The 17,140-nt window shown below is 36.0% G+C and overlaps 2 protein-coding genes across 2 annotated transcripts in view; one reads left to right on the forward strand and one right to left on the reverse strand.

Moving 5' to 3' along the window:
- Positions 1-17,140, forward strand: part of TLL1 (tolloid like 1) — a 248,915-nt gene that overhangs the window by 226,094 nt on the left and 5,681 nt on the right. The window contains exon 19 of the mRNA XM_007524530.2: positions 5,433-5,646. Coding sequence (XP_007524592.1) covers positions 5,433-5,646 — 214 coding nt within the window. The remainder of the gene's footprint in view (positions 1-5,432; positions 5,647-17,140) is intronic.
- On the reverse strand, positions 2,419-2,794 carry LOC107522597 (thymosin beta-4-like). Its single transcript, XM_016188802.2, has one exon. The coding sequence runs from the start codon at positions 2,750-2,752 to the stop codon at positions 2,618-2,620; it is 135 nt and encodes a 44-aa protein (XP_016044288.1). The 5' UTR covers positions 2,753-2,794; the 3' UTR covers positions 2,419-2,617.

The following is a 17,140-nucleotide window of genomic DNA, read 5'->3' on the forward strand; positions in this document are numbered from 1 at the left end:
ATTTCTAATCTCATATCTTCATGGTCTGAGAAGACACATTTTATAATTTTAATATTTGCATATTTTAAGCTGTCTTTGTGGCCCAGCATATGGTCGATCCTTGTGAATATTCCACGTGTAGTTGAGAAGAATGTGTATTTGTTTCTTTTGGGATGGAAAGTTCTGAATATATCTATTAGGTCCATTTCATCTATGGTTTCATTTAAGATCACTATTTCTCTGTTGATTTTTTGTCCAGATATTCTATCTCTTGCTGTGAGTGACGTGTTAAAATCTCCTATTATTGTGTTGCTGTCAATGTCTCCCTTAAGTTCAGTAAGTATTTGTTTTATATATTTGGGTGCACCTGAGTTTGGGGCATACATATTTATGATGGTTATATTTCTTTGTTGGATTAGTCCTTTAATCATTATGTAATGTCTCTCTCTGTCTCTAATTACTTTTTCACCTGAAAGTCTATTTTACCAGAAAACAGAATAGCTTTTACTGCCTTTTTTATGTTATTAGCTTGGAATGTCTTGTTCTAGCCTCTTAAATTAAGTTTCTGTTTGTCTTTTCTTTGGATGGTGTGTTTCCTGAAGACATATAACGGCCGTGTCCTGTATTTTAATCCACTTGACTTCTGAATCTTTTGACAGGTGAATTTAGGCCATTCACATTTAGGGTGATTATTTATATATGTGGTTTACTTATGTCCATTCTGATTTTTGTTTTGAGTTTATTTAAAATTGTTGATTCTTTTCCCATTTGTTCCTATCTATCCTTCTGTGTGGGTGAGTTTCTGTGACAAGTTCCTCATTAATTTTTCTTGTACTATCTATAAATCTATTTTCTGCTTTGTTTTGTGGTTATCGTAAGTGTAATAACTAGTATTGTGTATCTAGAAAATTCTTTTTTAAATTGATCAAGAATTTAAAAAAGAATTTTCAAGAATTAAGTTAATAAACATTTGTTAGAACTGCTTTGTCCTTTAATTCCCTCCTCTATGTGCTTATTCTTTCCTTTTTTATTGTGTTCTTAGTTCTACTCTACTGCTATTGACCCTGCTTAGAGCATGTATTCTTTTACTTCTTTCTTGTGGAACTCTGTTCAGTAGTTCTTGTGAGGCGGGGCTGATTGTGGCAAATTCCTGTACTTTGGGGGTATTTGAGAAAACCTTTGTTTTTCCCTCATATTTAAAGGATAATTTTGTAAGATATAAGATTCGTGGCTGTAATTCTCTCTCCTTCAGAGCTTTGAATATGTCATCCTACTCTTTCCTTGTCTCTAGAGATTGTGAAAGAAATCTGATGAAATCCTGATAGCTCTGCCTTTGTATGTAACTTTTTCTATTGTTTTAGTTATTGGTGCCATTGTTGTTGTTAGATAGGACAGAGAGAAATGGAGAGAGGAGGGGAAGATAGAGAGGGGGAGAGAAAGATAGACACCTGCAGAGCTGCTTCACTGCCTGTGAACTCCCCTGCAGGTGGGGAAGCTGGGGGCTTGAACTGCGATCCTTATGCCACGTGCACTTAACCCTCTGCACTACCTCCTGACTTCCTGTATGTAACTTCTTTCCTTTTCCTAGAAGCCCACAATATTTTTTTCTTGTCATTGATTTTTTGGTAGTTTCACAATAATGTGAAACTATCAAGATGTTGGCATTTTTGTATTTATAAATGTGGGTGATCGCTCTGCCACTTAATGAGAATGTTCTGAGGGTTTCCTAAATCAAGAAATGTCTCAGCTAAAATTGCTCTGAAAATGCACTCTGGACCTTTGGCCTTGTCCTCCTCCTCAAATATACCTATCAGTCTTATATTCAACCTTCTGATGGAGTCTGCAATTTCACAGAAAGTCGCTTCAATCTTTCTGAACCTTTCCTCTCCTATATGTTTAAATTGAAAGCGTGGACAAATTTGTGTCTTCTAGATTGGAAATTCTTTCTTCTTCATATGTAAATCTACTTCATAAGCCTGATACCTCAGCTTGAATTACAGTCAGAGTGTCTTTTACCACCTGGAATTATATTTGATTTTTTTTTTCATGTTTCCTAAGTGCTTAGTGAATTCTGATTGAAGATCTTCTTTCAAGCTTTGGAATTTCTTAGCAAACTCTATTCTGAATTCCTCTTTTGTGTGTTTTAATTCTGTAGTAAAATGCTCTTTCAAATCTTGCTAGATCTTGGAGAATCTTCATAATGAGCTTTCTGTAGTCTGTTTCTGATAGTCTCTCATTTTTTTTCAGGTTTTAAAACTTTTTATTTGCATATTTAAAAACTTGTGCATTCCAATAATTAAAATCATTGAACAATAAAATGGCACTCTGATGTAACTGCATTTTATAGCTTGCAGGCCACCTTAGACCAACTGGATTTTGACTCTGGATTTCATGGTCTCCCACCCAGCTTCCTCCTCCACCAACATGCAAGTTATTTCCCTTCCCTGCCATTCAGGGGGTGGGAGAGGCAGGCTCGGTCATCGTTGTCATTAGTTCTTGGATGTGAAAAGGGACAGCACAATCATTTAAACTTGATCCAACCTCTTTGCATTTTACAAAGGTAAACAGCTAAAAGAAGTAAAATAAGAAGGCAATGCTTGTGGAATGTACAGTGTGCATATTGGCAACGCCTGCCTCATTACGATTCACTGGCTTGCTTCTCCTGTTCAATCAGTTCTTTTGAAGGCAGGGGGTTTTCCTCTTGCGTTTCTGTCTTCTTCAGTTTCAACTTATCGAATTTCTCAATCTCAGCCATATTGGGTTTGTCAGACATGGTTGCAGAAGAGAGCAGAGCGAGGCGAGAGTGAACCGGAGAAGTTGATCTGTGCCAGTGAAGCCACTGAGTCAGTCTCTCTAAATTTTTAATTCCTTGGAGTCCCTCTGCTTCATTTCTATCTGACTAATATGGCATGGCTAGCTGTTTAATTCTGTTTCTCTGCTTGCACATTTATTGTGTGGTTATTGCTGGCCAGTAGGTGGTGTTATTGTGATCTCTAGGATTCTCTTATTTATATGTTTTGCAGCAGGTGGAGTGGGGGTTTGGGCTATCTTGTGGTTGTAAGTACAGTCTTTTTTGTTTGTTTGTTTGTTTGTTTTGTTGTTGTTGTTTCCTTGCCTTAAATTCAGAAGTCAAAGTTTTAAGCTCCCTTCTCTTTTCTTCTAGCACTAGAAACTACCCTCGCTGCTTGCTGTGCTTAAAGTTAAATGGCCAAAATGCCACAGCTGGGCATCATGCTCTGGTTTGACGATGTTGATCTTTCAGCCTGCACCCTCCATGCCCCACCCACAATCAAGCACCCACCTTCTGAGGCTGCAGATCTTAAAGCTGTAGATTCTGAGTTCATTTAGGTCTCATAATTATTTGTTGGTTTTTGGGGGAAGGGACCATTTGATCCATGTTATTATGTGGCCACGCCTCCAGGAAGTCCTATTATACATCTAATAAAGTTTCCTTTTCACTTTATTTTCCTGCACTGTTTTTGTATCCAGTGAAATTACTTGTGCAATATGCAATGTTTTAAAAAAATTTATTATCTTTATTTATTGGATAGAGATAGCCAGAAATCGAGAGAGGAAGAGAAAGATAGAGAGGGAGAAAGACAGAGAGACAGACACCTGCAGCCCTGCTTCACCACTTGCAAAGCTTTCCCCCGGCTGGTGGGGGCCAGGGCCTAGAACCTGGGTCCTTGTGCATTGTAACATGTGCACTTAACCAGGTGCATCACCACCTAGCCCCTGATATTCAATCTTTTATGAACTCTGAAGTATCTCTGATAAAATGAAGTTGTTTTTATTTAACCCATAGTGATTAAAATAATGACTCTAGGGGCCGGGTGGTGGTGCATCTGGTTAATGCACATATTACAGTGCACGAGAACCCAGGTTCGAACATCCAGTCCCCACCTGCAAGGAGGAAAGCTTCACAGGTGGTTAAGCTGGGCTGCAGGTGTTTCTCTTTCTCTCTCCCTATCACTCCATCCCTTTGATTTTTGGCTGTCTCTATCCAATAAATAAATAATGTTAATATTTTTAAAACATTTGAAAAATAATGACTAACATTAATTGCTTATAATATTCATACTTATTAACTAGTATACATGGAATGAGATATGAGAGATCAGGTATTTCTCTTTGTATTTCCTTTTTTCATTCTCTTCTCCTATTCCCTATTTGATATAAACTGTTTCTTTCATTTCTTATCCATCTCCAAATTCAAAAGTGAAAATAAGTGGTGGTGTGGCAATGGAAGAGATAACTCTGTTCCCCTATACCTAATCACATTTTTGTTCCAAAATTACAAGATGCATATCTTATGACACTTAGAATTATATTATCACTTCACAAAATTATACTAAAGAAATCCTGTATCTAAAAAAGTTAATTTAGATATATTTTATACTGCAAGATTATAACAAAGTTAATATATTTCAAGTATATTTTATATTTCTTCACATTTGTCCTCTTTATAGTGATTTCTTTTGATGTTTAAGTAAAAGTGACTTTCTTGAATGTATGAAGAATCTTCTAGAAAAAAGAAAAAGCCTATATTGTGATTACAAGTAACCTACAATTCAGGAACTAACAGTAATTTGAACAATTAAAAAATCCTTTGTATAGTGAATGTCATTCATTTTTTAATGTTAATCATTTAATGAGGTTTTTTTTTTTTTTAAATTTGCCAAGTCCCACATGGAAAAAGTTACTACAGAGTTAAATTAGAATTACTTTTAAATAACAAGACATATTAACTTCTCAATATTCCACATATTAAAATAAATGTATCATACATCTATGAAGTTAAGTAAAAGTAATCTAAATTAAAGTTAAATTTGTTTACTACTCTAATACGTGTTATAAGGTTTAAATAAAAACATAGTGAAAATTTTGTTTTAATCTGTTAAGACTCATTGGATTTTTTTTGTGAAAGCATTGTAATTATGTTATGGGATATTTTCTTGTTCTTAGTTTAAGTACCCACTGGTAACATTGATATTTAACAATTTATCATTTTCATTCAGAAGGAATTGTTTTATACTATTTTAAAACTTTTCATTGATTCTGAATAACTTAACACTTAAATGTAATATAAAGTATTTTATTACTATAGTCTTTAAATTGTGGAGTAGATATAATTGAAATATAATTAATTGCTGCAATAGTCAAATAATAGAATTTCATATGAAGTTATTACACTGTATTCTTTGTCCTCTTTCATTAATAGTCCTCTCAATAATGTACTGTGTGTTAAGTTGTTTTTTGGCCCACACATATTTTATGTATATAGTTTTTTTTATATGAAGTATATAGAATTTTACATGAGAAAGAGGAACCAGAGCTTCGCTTTTATACATGATGCTGTAGGGATCAAATTTGTAGCATCAAGCCAAGTCCTGTAAAGAACCTATTTTAAATGAATTCTCTCCTCCCGCCTTTTTTTTTTTTTTTTTAAATAGGCCTTTAGTGAGTTTGAGATTGAACAGCATCAAGAATGTGCTTATGATCACTTGGAAGTATTTGATGGTGAGACCGAAAAATCACCGATTCTGGGAAGACTTTGTGGCAACAAGATACCAGATCCCCTTGTGGCAACTGGAAATCAAATGTTTGTCCGGTTTATTTCAGATGCCTCTGTTCAAAGGAAAGGCTTTCAAGCCACACATTCTACAGGTCAGCAAATTATAGTCATGTTTCTTTTTCAGTGAATTTAGTGGATCTTATCAAGATCATTTATCATAAGTGAGTCCTAAGTTCAGTAGAATCTCACTGACACACAGTTGTTAGTCCTTAAGAGATATATAGCTTGCCTTTATATACCTAAATGCCTTCATAATTGTTGAACATTTGGGAAGAGACAAAATAGTTTTATCTGAGTTCATCAAGTAGACTATCTGTAAATATGTATATAATTCATTTTATATTTTCCAGTTAGATTTGTTTGCTATATTCAACACTTGAAATTTATATCATTATCTTAGAACTAAAATATTTAATCTAATAATCTATCTAGTTAGCCAACCTTTTTTTAGTTATCCATATTGTACATAAATATTTTTATATCAAATTTTTTTGTTTTCCTCAGCTTGTTTTTCTTATATTTGGTAATATTGCTATATTTATTGCTTAATTCTAATCCCTTGAGTTTTACAGATTTCAGCTATTCTATTCTATTTACAGTAATAGAATTTAATTTAGAAAATTAGAATTTTAGACAAAATTTATATTTTAAAAATAGTAAATTTACTGTTTCTGAAGTATTTGGGAAATATCAGTTAAAAAAGACTCACTTGAGGATAATTGCTAGACACTTAGCTTGCACTGACACCTAGTGGTAATACTGATATATAAACTATTAAGTCAAAATAAATTTGTTGAATAATTTTTATGATAGCATTCTCATTTTTTTGTTTTTGCCTGATATAAATAATAATTTAGTATTTTAAATTTAAATAATTACATTGTTCAATATTTTCATTCATTTATTTTATTATTAATATTACATTTTTGTTGGAATATGTTGTGAAAGATGGATATTATCAGGATATTGTTCTGTTTCATTCTAATAATTATTGAACTCAACAGTAGTGTAAATTCATTGTGTATAATGTGTGTATACACAGGAATACTTATATGTACTTTACAAATATTAAATTCTTAAAAGAGCTATATACAAAAACCACATATATTTTTAAGAAGAATAATTTGGAAATCTTGAGTAACAGTTTGAAAAGATTTTTAAACAATGTGATAATCTGATTCTGGACTAAACTATGTTTACAAAGCATATGTGCTTTCCACTATAGTTTAATTTCTTTTTAAGTTTTTTTTAATTTTATGTATTTAATTTCCATTTTGTTGCCCTTGTCTTTTTATTGTTGTTGTAGCTATTATTGTTGTTGTTGATGTCGTCGTCGTTGTTAGATAGGACAGAGAGAAATGCAGAGAGGAGGGGAAGACAGAGAGGGGGAGAGAAAGACAGACACCTGCAGACCTTCACCGCCTGTGAAGGGACTCCCCTGCAGGTGGGGAGCCAGGGCTCAAACTGGGATCCTTACATCGGTCCTTGCACTTTGTGCCACATGGTTTAATTTCTTTTAATACTAAAGTTTTATTTTAAAGAAACCAGGATAAATTTGGATCACTATTAGGCTGGATAGATAGAATACTAATAAGAACACTTTTATGTTTGAAACCTTATTATTCTAGGTTCAATGTCCATCATTGCTATAAACCAGAGCTGATCAGTGTTCTAGTAAAAAAATAAAGAACAGCAAGCAATATGTGGAGATTGAATGAATGAATGAGAGTGTGTGTGTGTGTGTGTGTGTGTGTGTGTATACCTCCATATTTATCACTGAGGCTCAGTGCCTGCAATATGAATCCACTGCTCCTGGAGGCCATTTTTCCCATTTAGTTCCCCTTGTTGTTACTGTTGGACAGGACAGAAAGAAATCAAGAGTGGTCCAGGAGGTGGTGCAGTGATAAAGCTTTGGATTCTCAAGCATGAGGTCCTGAGTTCGATCCCTGGCAGCACATGTGCCAGAGTTATGTCTGGTTCTTTCTCTCTCCTCCTATATTTCTCATAAATAAATAAATAAATAAATAAAATATTTAAAAAATTTAAAAAAGAAAGAAATCGAGAGAGGATGGTGAGACAGAAAGGGGGAGAGAAAGATAGACACCTGAAGACCTGCTTCACTGCTTGTGAAGCTATCCTCCTGCAGGTGGGGAGCCGGGGGCTGGAACCAGGATCTTTATGCTGGTCGTTGTGCTTCATTGGCCCGGCCCCAAATGCTTATGTATCTTAAGCAGATCCTCTCTTGAAAGGATGTAACAGCTTTGTTGTATAGTTCAAATCCATTCAAATGAACACATTCAATCACAAAATATGCTCTGAGTATTATTTAATCCAGATCTATCATGTCAGAAATGCAGATACTGAACTAATATTGGCGTAATAGCTAAATTAGCACAAAAATAAAGTTTTGCATCAGAGTTCTGGATGCTTATTAGATTTTATCAAAAATTTTAATATCACCTTCTGTATCATTTTTTTATGTATAAATTTTTGCTTTTACTTAATCAGCTCTCCCAGAGTCTTCTAGATACACTTATTTTATACTGTTACTATCTAGTGATCATGCATGCTGAAATATCCTTATACTACTTACTATTTAGTTCTCTTTAGAATTTTATCTTTACACACCCTATTGTCATTCACCAAGTATTTACTTGATATCTGCTTTGGATAGATACCATATGCTATCAGTAATTTTTTAGGTAAATTATAATTATACTGAGAATACATAGGGAATTTTTAATATCTCTTGTCTGTGAACTTCTTAGGCTATATATGATATGTTAATTTTATGATTTTTCATTTAGTTTAAACTAGCAAGATAGTGAAATTCAGTATCATATCTAGCAAAGTTTGCTACACATTGAAAATGTTTATTCATTGTTTACTACTTTCTGAAATACTTGGAACTATTATTGATAATAACGGCTATAAGTAGGGGAGTCAGGTGGTAGGTAGCACAGCAGGTTTAGCTCAGGTGGCTCAAAGCACAAGGACCAGTGTGAGGATACCAGTTTGAGCCCCTGGCTCCCCACCTGCAGGGGAGTTGCATCACAAGTGTTGAAGCAGGTCTGCAGGTGTCTTTCTCTCCCCCTCTCTGTCTTCCCCTCCTCTCTCCATTTCTCTCTGTCCTATCTAACAAAGATGACATCAATAACAACAACAATAATAACTACAATGACAATAAAAAGACAACAAGGGCAACAAAAGGGAAAATGAATTTAAAAAATAATTTAAGAAAAACTATATGTGATAAACCCATGACTAACAGAATACACTTTAGGAAAACTGAAAGCTTTCCCCTTTGAATCTGGAACTAGATAAGGACTTCCATTCTCTGCACTACTATTCAATGTATACCTGAAACTCCTTCCCAGTGGAATCAGGCAGGAAAGCTGTATCAAAGGATTTCCTACTTAAGACATTAAACTAGCACTGTTTGCAAGTGACATGGTGTTATACCTAGAGAATACCAAAGATAATCTAAAAACTGTTAGAAAACATAAAAAATTCAGTAAAGTAGCTGCATACGTAATAAATATGCATAAATCTATAGTGTTTTTAATACATAAATGATGAGTAAAAGGTAAATGCAATGAAGCAACTAATCCTATTTATTGGGTTCTTCAAAAAGTCATGATATATTTTTGCATAGAAAAATTAATTTAAACAAAAAAAGATAAAATACCTTGGAGTGATTATAACAAAAGAGGTGAACGACCTCTATAATGAAAATTATGGGATATTTATAGAAGAAATAGAAGGGGTCATAAAGAAATGGAAGAACACCCTTTGTTCATGGTTGGTAGAATAAATATTATTAAAGTGGTCATCCTTCTAAAAGCAATCTATAGATTCAATACTGTCCGCTTCGTAAGCAGTGAGGCAGGTCTGCAGATGTCTGTCTTTCTCTTCCCCTCTCTGTCTTCCTTTCCTCTCTCAATTCCTCTCTGTCCTACTACAACAACAGCAACAACATCAACACCAACATCAACGACAACAATGGAAAAAAAGATGGCCCCCAGGAGCAGTGGATTTGTAGTGCAGGCACCGAGCCCAGTGATAACCTTGGAGGAAAAATTTTTTTTACCTATTTACTAGACTTGAAACTATAAAATATCTATAAGAAAATATCACTGAAACACTATAGGACTGCTGTAACGTCCAAGATATATTTAGAAACTCAAACCCACAGGCAATGGAAACTAAAATAAGATTATATACATGGAACACCAAACTTAAAAGCTTTTACATGTTAAAAACAGGCAACACAAAAATAAATAGGCAACCCAGTACTTGAGAAGCAGATATTTGCACACCATACATCTGATAAGAGACTGATATCAAACATCTATAAAGACATGTGACCTACAGACAAAGAAAGGATTTCCCCAACAAAACAGGAAATAATAGCTATTGGTGAAGATGTGGTGTGGGAGGGGGATGAAATCTTGTACATTGTTAGTAGGAACACAACTGGTCCAGCCTCTACGGAAATCGGTATGGAGAGTTCTTAATAAAAATGAAAATACCTTATCATGCAGCAATACCATTCTTAGGCATATATCCAAAAGACTTGAAAACTCTAATTCAATCAGATATATGCATCACATTATCTAGAGTGAAAGCAAAATAAATTCCTATTAAAAGATGACTGGATAAAGAAGTTATAGGATATATAGTCAATGGAATACTAGTCTGCAATTTTAAACAATGGAATTGTGTCATTTGGGACAAAATCAATAGAACTGAAGGTGGCAATGTTTAGCGACAGAAGAAAGGAAATGAAAGACATCTACTCATGCTTTTGTTCAAATGTGAAATCTAGAGAAGAAACACATGAACTTGAAAATAAAGTAATCAAATTCTAATTCTTTGCGAAAACTGTGTTTATCATTGAGGGTGTCACTGAACTTTAGTGGTGGGTCCAGTGTGGAATTTTATGTAATCTTATAAATCATTATTAAATAACTAATAAAATGATGTTTAAAGTATTTTTACTTTTTTTTTTTTTGCCTCCAGGGTTATTGCTGGGGCTAGGTGCCTGCACCATGAATCCACTGCTCCTGGAGGCCATTTTTCCTTTTTGTTGCCCTTGTTGTAGCCTTGCTGTGGTTATTATTGTTATTGTTGATGTCATTCCTTGTTGGACAGGATAGAGAGTAATGGAGAGAGGAGGGGAAGACAGAGGGGGAGAAAAAGATAGACACCTGCAGACCTGTTTCACTGCCTGTGAAGCAGCTCTCCTGCAGGTGGGGAGCCGGGGGCTCGAACCAGGATCTTTATGCTGGTCCTTGCACTTTTGCGCCACCTGTGCTTAACCCGCTGCGCTACCGCCCAACCCCCCAGTATTTTTACTTTTAAGCATAGGTCCAAATTTTAACTCCGACTTATTTTAATCAAATAATGACAGGTACCACTTCAGCTTTAAGTAATCTAATTGAATAAAACAAACATTCAGTCACCATCCTCTGCATTCTTTCAGAATAGTAGCTGTAATAGTAGGTGGACCTTTTATGTAACAGAAAACAGCACATTATTTGGCAGTGCCATTTAAAATCTAGTAATACAATATTAAGCTCCTTAGAAAGAACTATTATCCAAATCAAAGGAGGATGAGCTGAAAAACATGTAAAGGTCCAAGTACCAGACCTCTCTACCAATGTCATGCCTGCCAAGAAATCAGCAAGCGTGCCTTTCCAAATTATAACGAAGACCACCCCTTCCTTACTTTCTCATATTCACTTTCCATTTTCCAAAATTCTCTACAAGATACTCTGACAACTTTTAGAATATTTTCATAAAATAATTTAAAAAACAGTAGTGCTAGGGGTCAGGTGGTAGAGCAGCAGGCTCAGCACACATGCACAAAGCATAGGGACCAGCATAAGGATCCCAACAAGCTGTGAAGCAGGTCTGCAGGTGTTTATCTTTCTCTCCCCCTCTGTCTCCCCCCCTCTCTCGATTTCGCTCTGTCCTATCCAACAATAACAACATCAACAATAGTAATAATAACAATGATAAAGCAACAAGGGCAACAACAGAAAAGGGGGAAAATGGCCTCCATGAGCAGTGGATTCGTAGTGCAGGCACCAAGCCCCAGCAATAACCCTGGTGGGAAACAAACAAAAACATAGTGTTGCTATGATGAAAAAAATGTTTTTATAGTTAATTTTGACCTGGTAAATGAATAGGGATGGGGCCCAGTGGTGGTGCACCTGGTTGAGCCCACGTTACAATGTGCAAGGACCCAGGTTGGAGCCCCTTGTCCCCACTACAGGGGGAAAACTTCAGGAGTGGTGAACAAGGCTGCAGGTGTCTCTCTGTCTCCTTCCCTCTCTATCTCTCCCTCCCCTCTCAATTTCTGGCTGTCTCTATCCAATAAATAAATAAAGATTAATTTAAAAAATTTAAAAAGGATGTTTGCAGGAAAAATAGCTTATTTAAAATTTCATTTTCTGTACAGTAGCAGTATTACATGATATAGCAATCATATTTAAAGAATTAGAGATAAGAAGGCTTTAAAACACTATAAGCTGGGGCCAGGTGGTAGCACAGAGGGTCATATGCACATGGTGGAAGGATCCTGGTTGGAGCCTTGGCTCTGGGCCTGTAGGGGAGTCACTTCATAGGCGGTGAAGCAGGTCTGCCGGTGTCTGTCTTTCTCTCTCCCTCTCTGTCTTTGCCTCTTCTCTCCATTCCTCTCCATCCTATCCAACAACAACGACATCAGTAACTACAACAATAAAAGAACAAGGGCAACAAAAGGGAAAATAAGTAAATAAAACACTATAAGCCATTGCCCTCATCTTGACCATTATATTCATGGAGCTTCTCTCAGGCACATAAAAATCACAGCTTTTAAGCATGTAATATTCAAATGATGGTTATTAAATTTTTTCTGAAGACTAAATTCTTTCTTACCTTATAGTTGGAACTATTACATATTTATTATTAAGAGCAGTGATTCATAAGATAGTAGCATCCCTGAAATACAAAAGGAAACTGGAGTTTTCTGAAACACATTGTCACCCTTAAGTGAACTTTAAATTGCTTTTGAATGTTGCCATTTTTCAGAATTGAATCATGGCACTTCATACCACTTTCAGATTCACAAAAGCTTTGTAAAATTTTTTTTTCCACTTTGTCCAACTACTTCATTTTATCCTTATTACTTTTTTTTTTTCCTGAACTTGGTCTATTGGGAGTTCTTCCTACTAGCTCCTTTTGTTTATTTGCTACTTTGTTTCTAGGAAGCAGTTTCTGGAAGCCAATTCCTCTTTGTCACACTCTCTGCCCATTTAGCTCTTAGTGGTTTCTGGAATAAAAGTATAAAACTCGTAACAGCACTGACGGTTTTTTAAAAATTGAAAATTGGGAGTCAGGTGGTAGCGCAGCGGGTTAAGCACACGTGGCGTGAAGTACAAGGACCGGCATAAGGACCCCAGTTTGAGCCCTGGTCTCCCCACCTGCAGGGAGCCGCTTCACAGGTGGTGAAGCAGGTCTGCAGGTGTCTGTCTTTCTCTCCTCTCTCTGTCTTCCCCATCTCTCTCCATTTCTCTCTGTCCTATCCAACGACATCAACAACAACAACAATAATAACTACAACAATGATGGAAAACAACAAAAAGGAAAATAAATAAATATATTAAAAAATGAAAATCAGGGGGCCGGATAGTAGCACACTGGGTTAAGCGCACATAGTGCAAAGTGCAAGCACCAGCTTAAGGATCCCTGTTCAGACCCCCCACCCCGCAGCCGCAGGGGCGGGTAAGCTGTGGAGTAGGAATGCAGGTGTCTTTCTTTCTGCTTCTCTGTTTTCCCCTCCTCTTTCGATTTCTCTCTGTCTTATCCAACAATAACAGCAACACCACCACCAACAACAATGGAAAAAAAATGACCTTCAAGAGCAGTAGATTAGTAGTGCAGGCACTGAGTCCCAGCAATAACCCTGGTGGCATAAAAAAAAAAAGTTGAAAATCAAATAAAGTGAATTATACATTGGAAATAGGTAGATTTTCATGCATTTATATAGTATTGACTTACAAATGCTTTCCCCTGAACTTCAGAAATATTATTTTATCTTAATACTAATTAATTTAATTTTCTTAAAAATAATAGTACTATTGTTATTTTTCTATTAATTGTTTCAGTTTCTTTTCATTTTTCCTGACTTTTTTTTTCTGCCACCAGGGTTATCAGTGGGATTTGGTGCCTGCTGAGGAATCCACTGCTCATGGTGGCCATTTTTTCTCTTTCTATTTTTTTAATTGGATTGGACAAAGAGTAATTGAGAGGGAAGGGGGAGACAGAGTTATGGAGAGAGACACCTGTAGACTCATTATACTTCTTCTGAATCGTTTCTCCTCCCTCACATAGGTGGGGAGCAGGTACTTGAACGTGTGGCCTTGCATATGGTGACGTGTAGTTAACCAGGTGCACCACAGCCTGCCCCCCAATTTTCCTGACATTTCATTTCATTTCATGCCTGAATATACATTATTCTAGAAGAATACTGCATTTATGTATCTTCATAGAAAAATAATAACAATAATGATAATAACTTACAAGTATTTTTATCTGTCTGACATCTTCCAAACACGTTATTCCTTATTTAAGATCGATTCACTATCCATCTAGACTCCATTATGTGATTACGATGTATTGGGCTGTCAGAAAAGTCTTGACATATTTTTACATAGAAATAGACATAGAAAAATATGCCATGACTTTTTCAACAACCCAACATATTTTAGAAATGAAGTATGGGACAGAGCCCCTCAACAAAACATAACTTGAATTAAAACCTAGGCTATTTATCAATAGAGTTCTCTTTCAATGTGAGAACAAGACTTCTTGGAGTTACCAGGAGACTTATCATGGTGGGAAAGCAGATAGTGTAACCCAAGAGATGACATCTCAACACCAATTAAATTGTACAGACAAAAGAAGATTCCCCCTTCTACAGCTGACAGACTGATGGGCATTTAGCTTCTTCATGTGATACAAGCTTATGCAGAAGCCGTTTTCATGACTGAAACCCTGGGTGTGTTTCATAGAATCATACAAAGCCCTTTGAATGTTGTCTGCAATGATGCCCAGGTGGTTGGTTGGAAATGCATTTGTTCAGACACATCAGAATAACATTCCATGCATAGGATTCAGAAAGTTTTGAAATCACCAGGGGAGTCCAGTGGTAGTACAGTGGGTTAAGTGTACATGGTGCAAAGCGCACAAGGACTGGCATAAGGATCCTGGTTGGAGCCCCTGATTCCCCACCTGCAGGAGACTTGCTTCACAAGTGGTGAACCAGGTCTGCAGGTGTCTTTCTTTCCCCCTCTCTGTCTTCCCTTTCTCTCTCCATCCTATTCAAGAACAGTGACATCAATTTACAACAATACAACAACAAGGGCAACAAAAAGGGAATAAATAAAAAGAAGAAAAATCAGGAAACATATATACAACTTAAATTAAAAAGATTTTTTTTTCAATTAAATGGACAAAAAGAAATTGAGAGGGGAGGGAAGACAGAGAGGAAAGAGACCATGACAACTGCATCACTGCTTCATTGCTTGTGAAGCTTCCCCCTGGTATGTGAGAATACATCTTAATTTTATTTGCCTAATCCATCCTTATGAGGTGCTGACACTAATGGTCACAGATGACCAGGGCAGTTTCCATTGTGCCAGTGACTTTCTTTGTCTAGGTCGTACCACACTGAAGTTTCATTTTCATCTACTAACTCATTTCAATATTCCTAGGAACTCCCTGGTTTATCACTGAAAGTACTGTTTCTCATGAACCATTTAGTGATTAGCAAAGTCAGAAAAAGGTCTCTTCTTTTTCCGAACACTTTTTCATATGCCCCTCTTTATCTCTCAAACTCCAGGTACATGTCTGCACAGGTACTGGTTAGGAAGAGAAAAGCAGACTTTCTCTGCCCTATTTAATCTCTACTGATGATAACATCTTGGAGTTCTGATTACAAATAATCTGAGTAGAAAGATTCTGAGACTTTTTTGTTCTTTAACTTACACTAATTGTGAAATTTGTACACACATTTATTTGGCATATTTACCTAGTTGACAAAAAGCAATGCCCGATATAACATATTTTGTTATTGGTTTGAAATAGAGTTTATAAAAAGTATTTAATTTATTACAAACACAAAAATCAGGTTCTAGAACTACAAATTTAACTATTATTAATGATATGTGTAGGTTTTTACCAACCAAGTTAGTTAAATGTTGAATATTTTTTAATGAAATGGTGGTTTCCTACATATTCTTTATGTAGTTCTATATAACACACAGGAATTCCATGTTACTTTTAATTTTATGTTCCTTTTTAAAATTTTATTATTTATTTTGAATAGAAATTAGAGAAATTGAGAAGTAAAGGAGCAATAAGGAGGGATAAATAGACATCTACAGAACTGTTTACATTTTTTAATATTTATTTACTTATTTATTCCCTTTTGTTGCCCTTGTTTTACTGTTGTAGTTATCACTGTTGTCATTGATGTCATTGTTGTTTGATGGGACAGAGAGAAATGGAGAGAGGAGGGGAAGACAGAGAGGGGGAGAGAAAGATGGACATCTGCAGACCTGCTTTACCGCCTGTGAGGCGACTCCCCTGCAGGTGGGGAGCTGGGGCTCGAACCGGGATCCTTACACCGGCATTGCACTTGGCACCACGTGCACTTAACCCGCTGCACAACCACTGGACTTCAGTTTCACTACTTTTGAAACTTCCCCCTTACAGATGGGGACCAGTGTTTGAGCCAAAGTCCTTGTTCATTGTAATGTGTATACTCAGCCATGTGCACCACCACCCGGCCCCATATATATTTTTAATGTGTTTCTTTCTTTTAGAATTGGGGCCCTTAAACTATTTTGATGAGGCTTTAATAATGATTTACAAGATTATAAGGTATAAGTGGTGTAATTCCTCACCATTAAAATTCTGTCATTCCCCACCCCCAGCCAAAAAAAAAAAACACAGTTCTCCTAAGGTTAGTCCATTAAACTGTTAAGATTAAATTTGACATTTTGCAGGCTAATTAGTTAGTTAATAAGGTAAAGCACGTCCTTTACATAAGAAGGAACAGTGTTTCTGTCTCTTTGCACTGCCCCCCACTCTCTATATATATGGAATACTGTACTTTATTTTTTAATTTTATTTATTTATAAAAAGGAAACACTAAGAAAGCCATAGGATAAGAGGGGTATAACTCCACACAATTCCCACCACCAGAACTCTGTATCCCATCCTAACACTGTACTTATTTTTAAGTTCTTTTATTTATTCATTCATTTTTATTTTGGCTATACAGAAAACTTGAGAAGGGAGGGGGAGATGGAGAGGGAGAGAGACAAAGAGATACCTGCAATACTGCTTCTCCACTTGTGAAGCTTCCCCCTACTGGTGAGGATCTGGAGCTTGAATTCAGGTCCTTGCAAACTATAATATGTGTGTACAACTGGCCCCCCAAATACTGTATTTTTAAAAGACACTGATAGGGCTAAGGCAATAGCTCGCTAGCAGAAGACAGGGCTTGTTTGCTTAAGGTCTCTGATACCACAC

Source organism: Erinaceus europaeus, chromosome 2 (genome assembly GCF_950295315.1).
Source record: "Erinaceus europaeus chromosome 2, mEriEur2.1, whole genome shotgun sequence".
NCBI classification, from domain to species: domain Eukaryota; kingdom Metazoa; phylum Chordata; class Mammalia; order Eulipotyphla; family Erinaceidae; genus Erinaceus; species Erinaceus europaeus.

What these genes read in the sequence shown, in the direction of transcription:
- LOC107522597 (XM_016188802.2), bottom strand. Translation starts at nt 2,752, where the DNA reads ATGTCTGACAAACCCAATATGGCTGAGATTGAGAAATTCGATAAGTTG.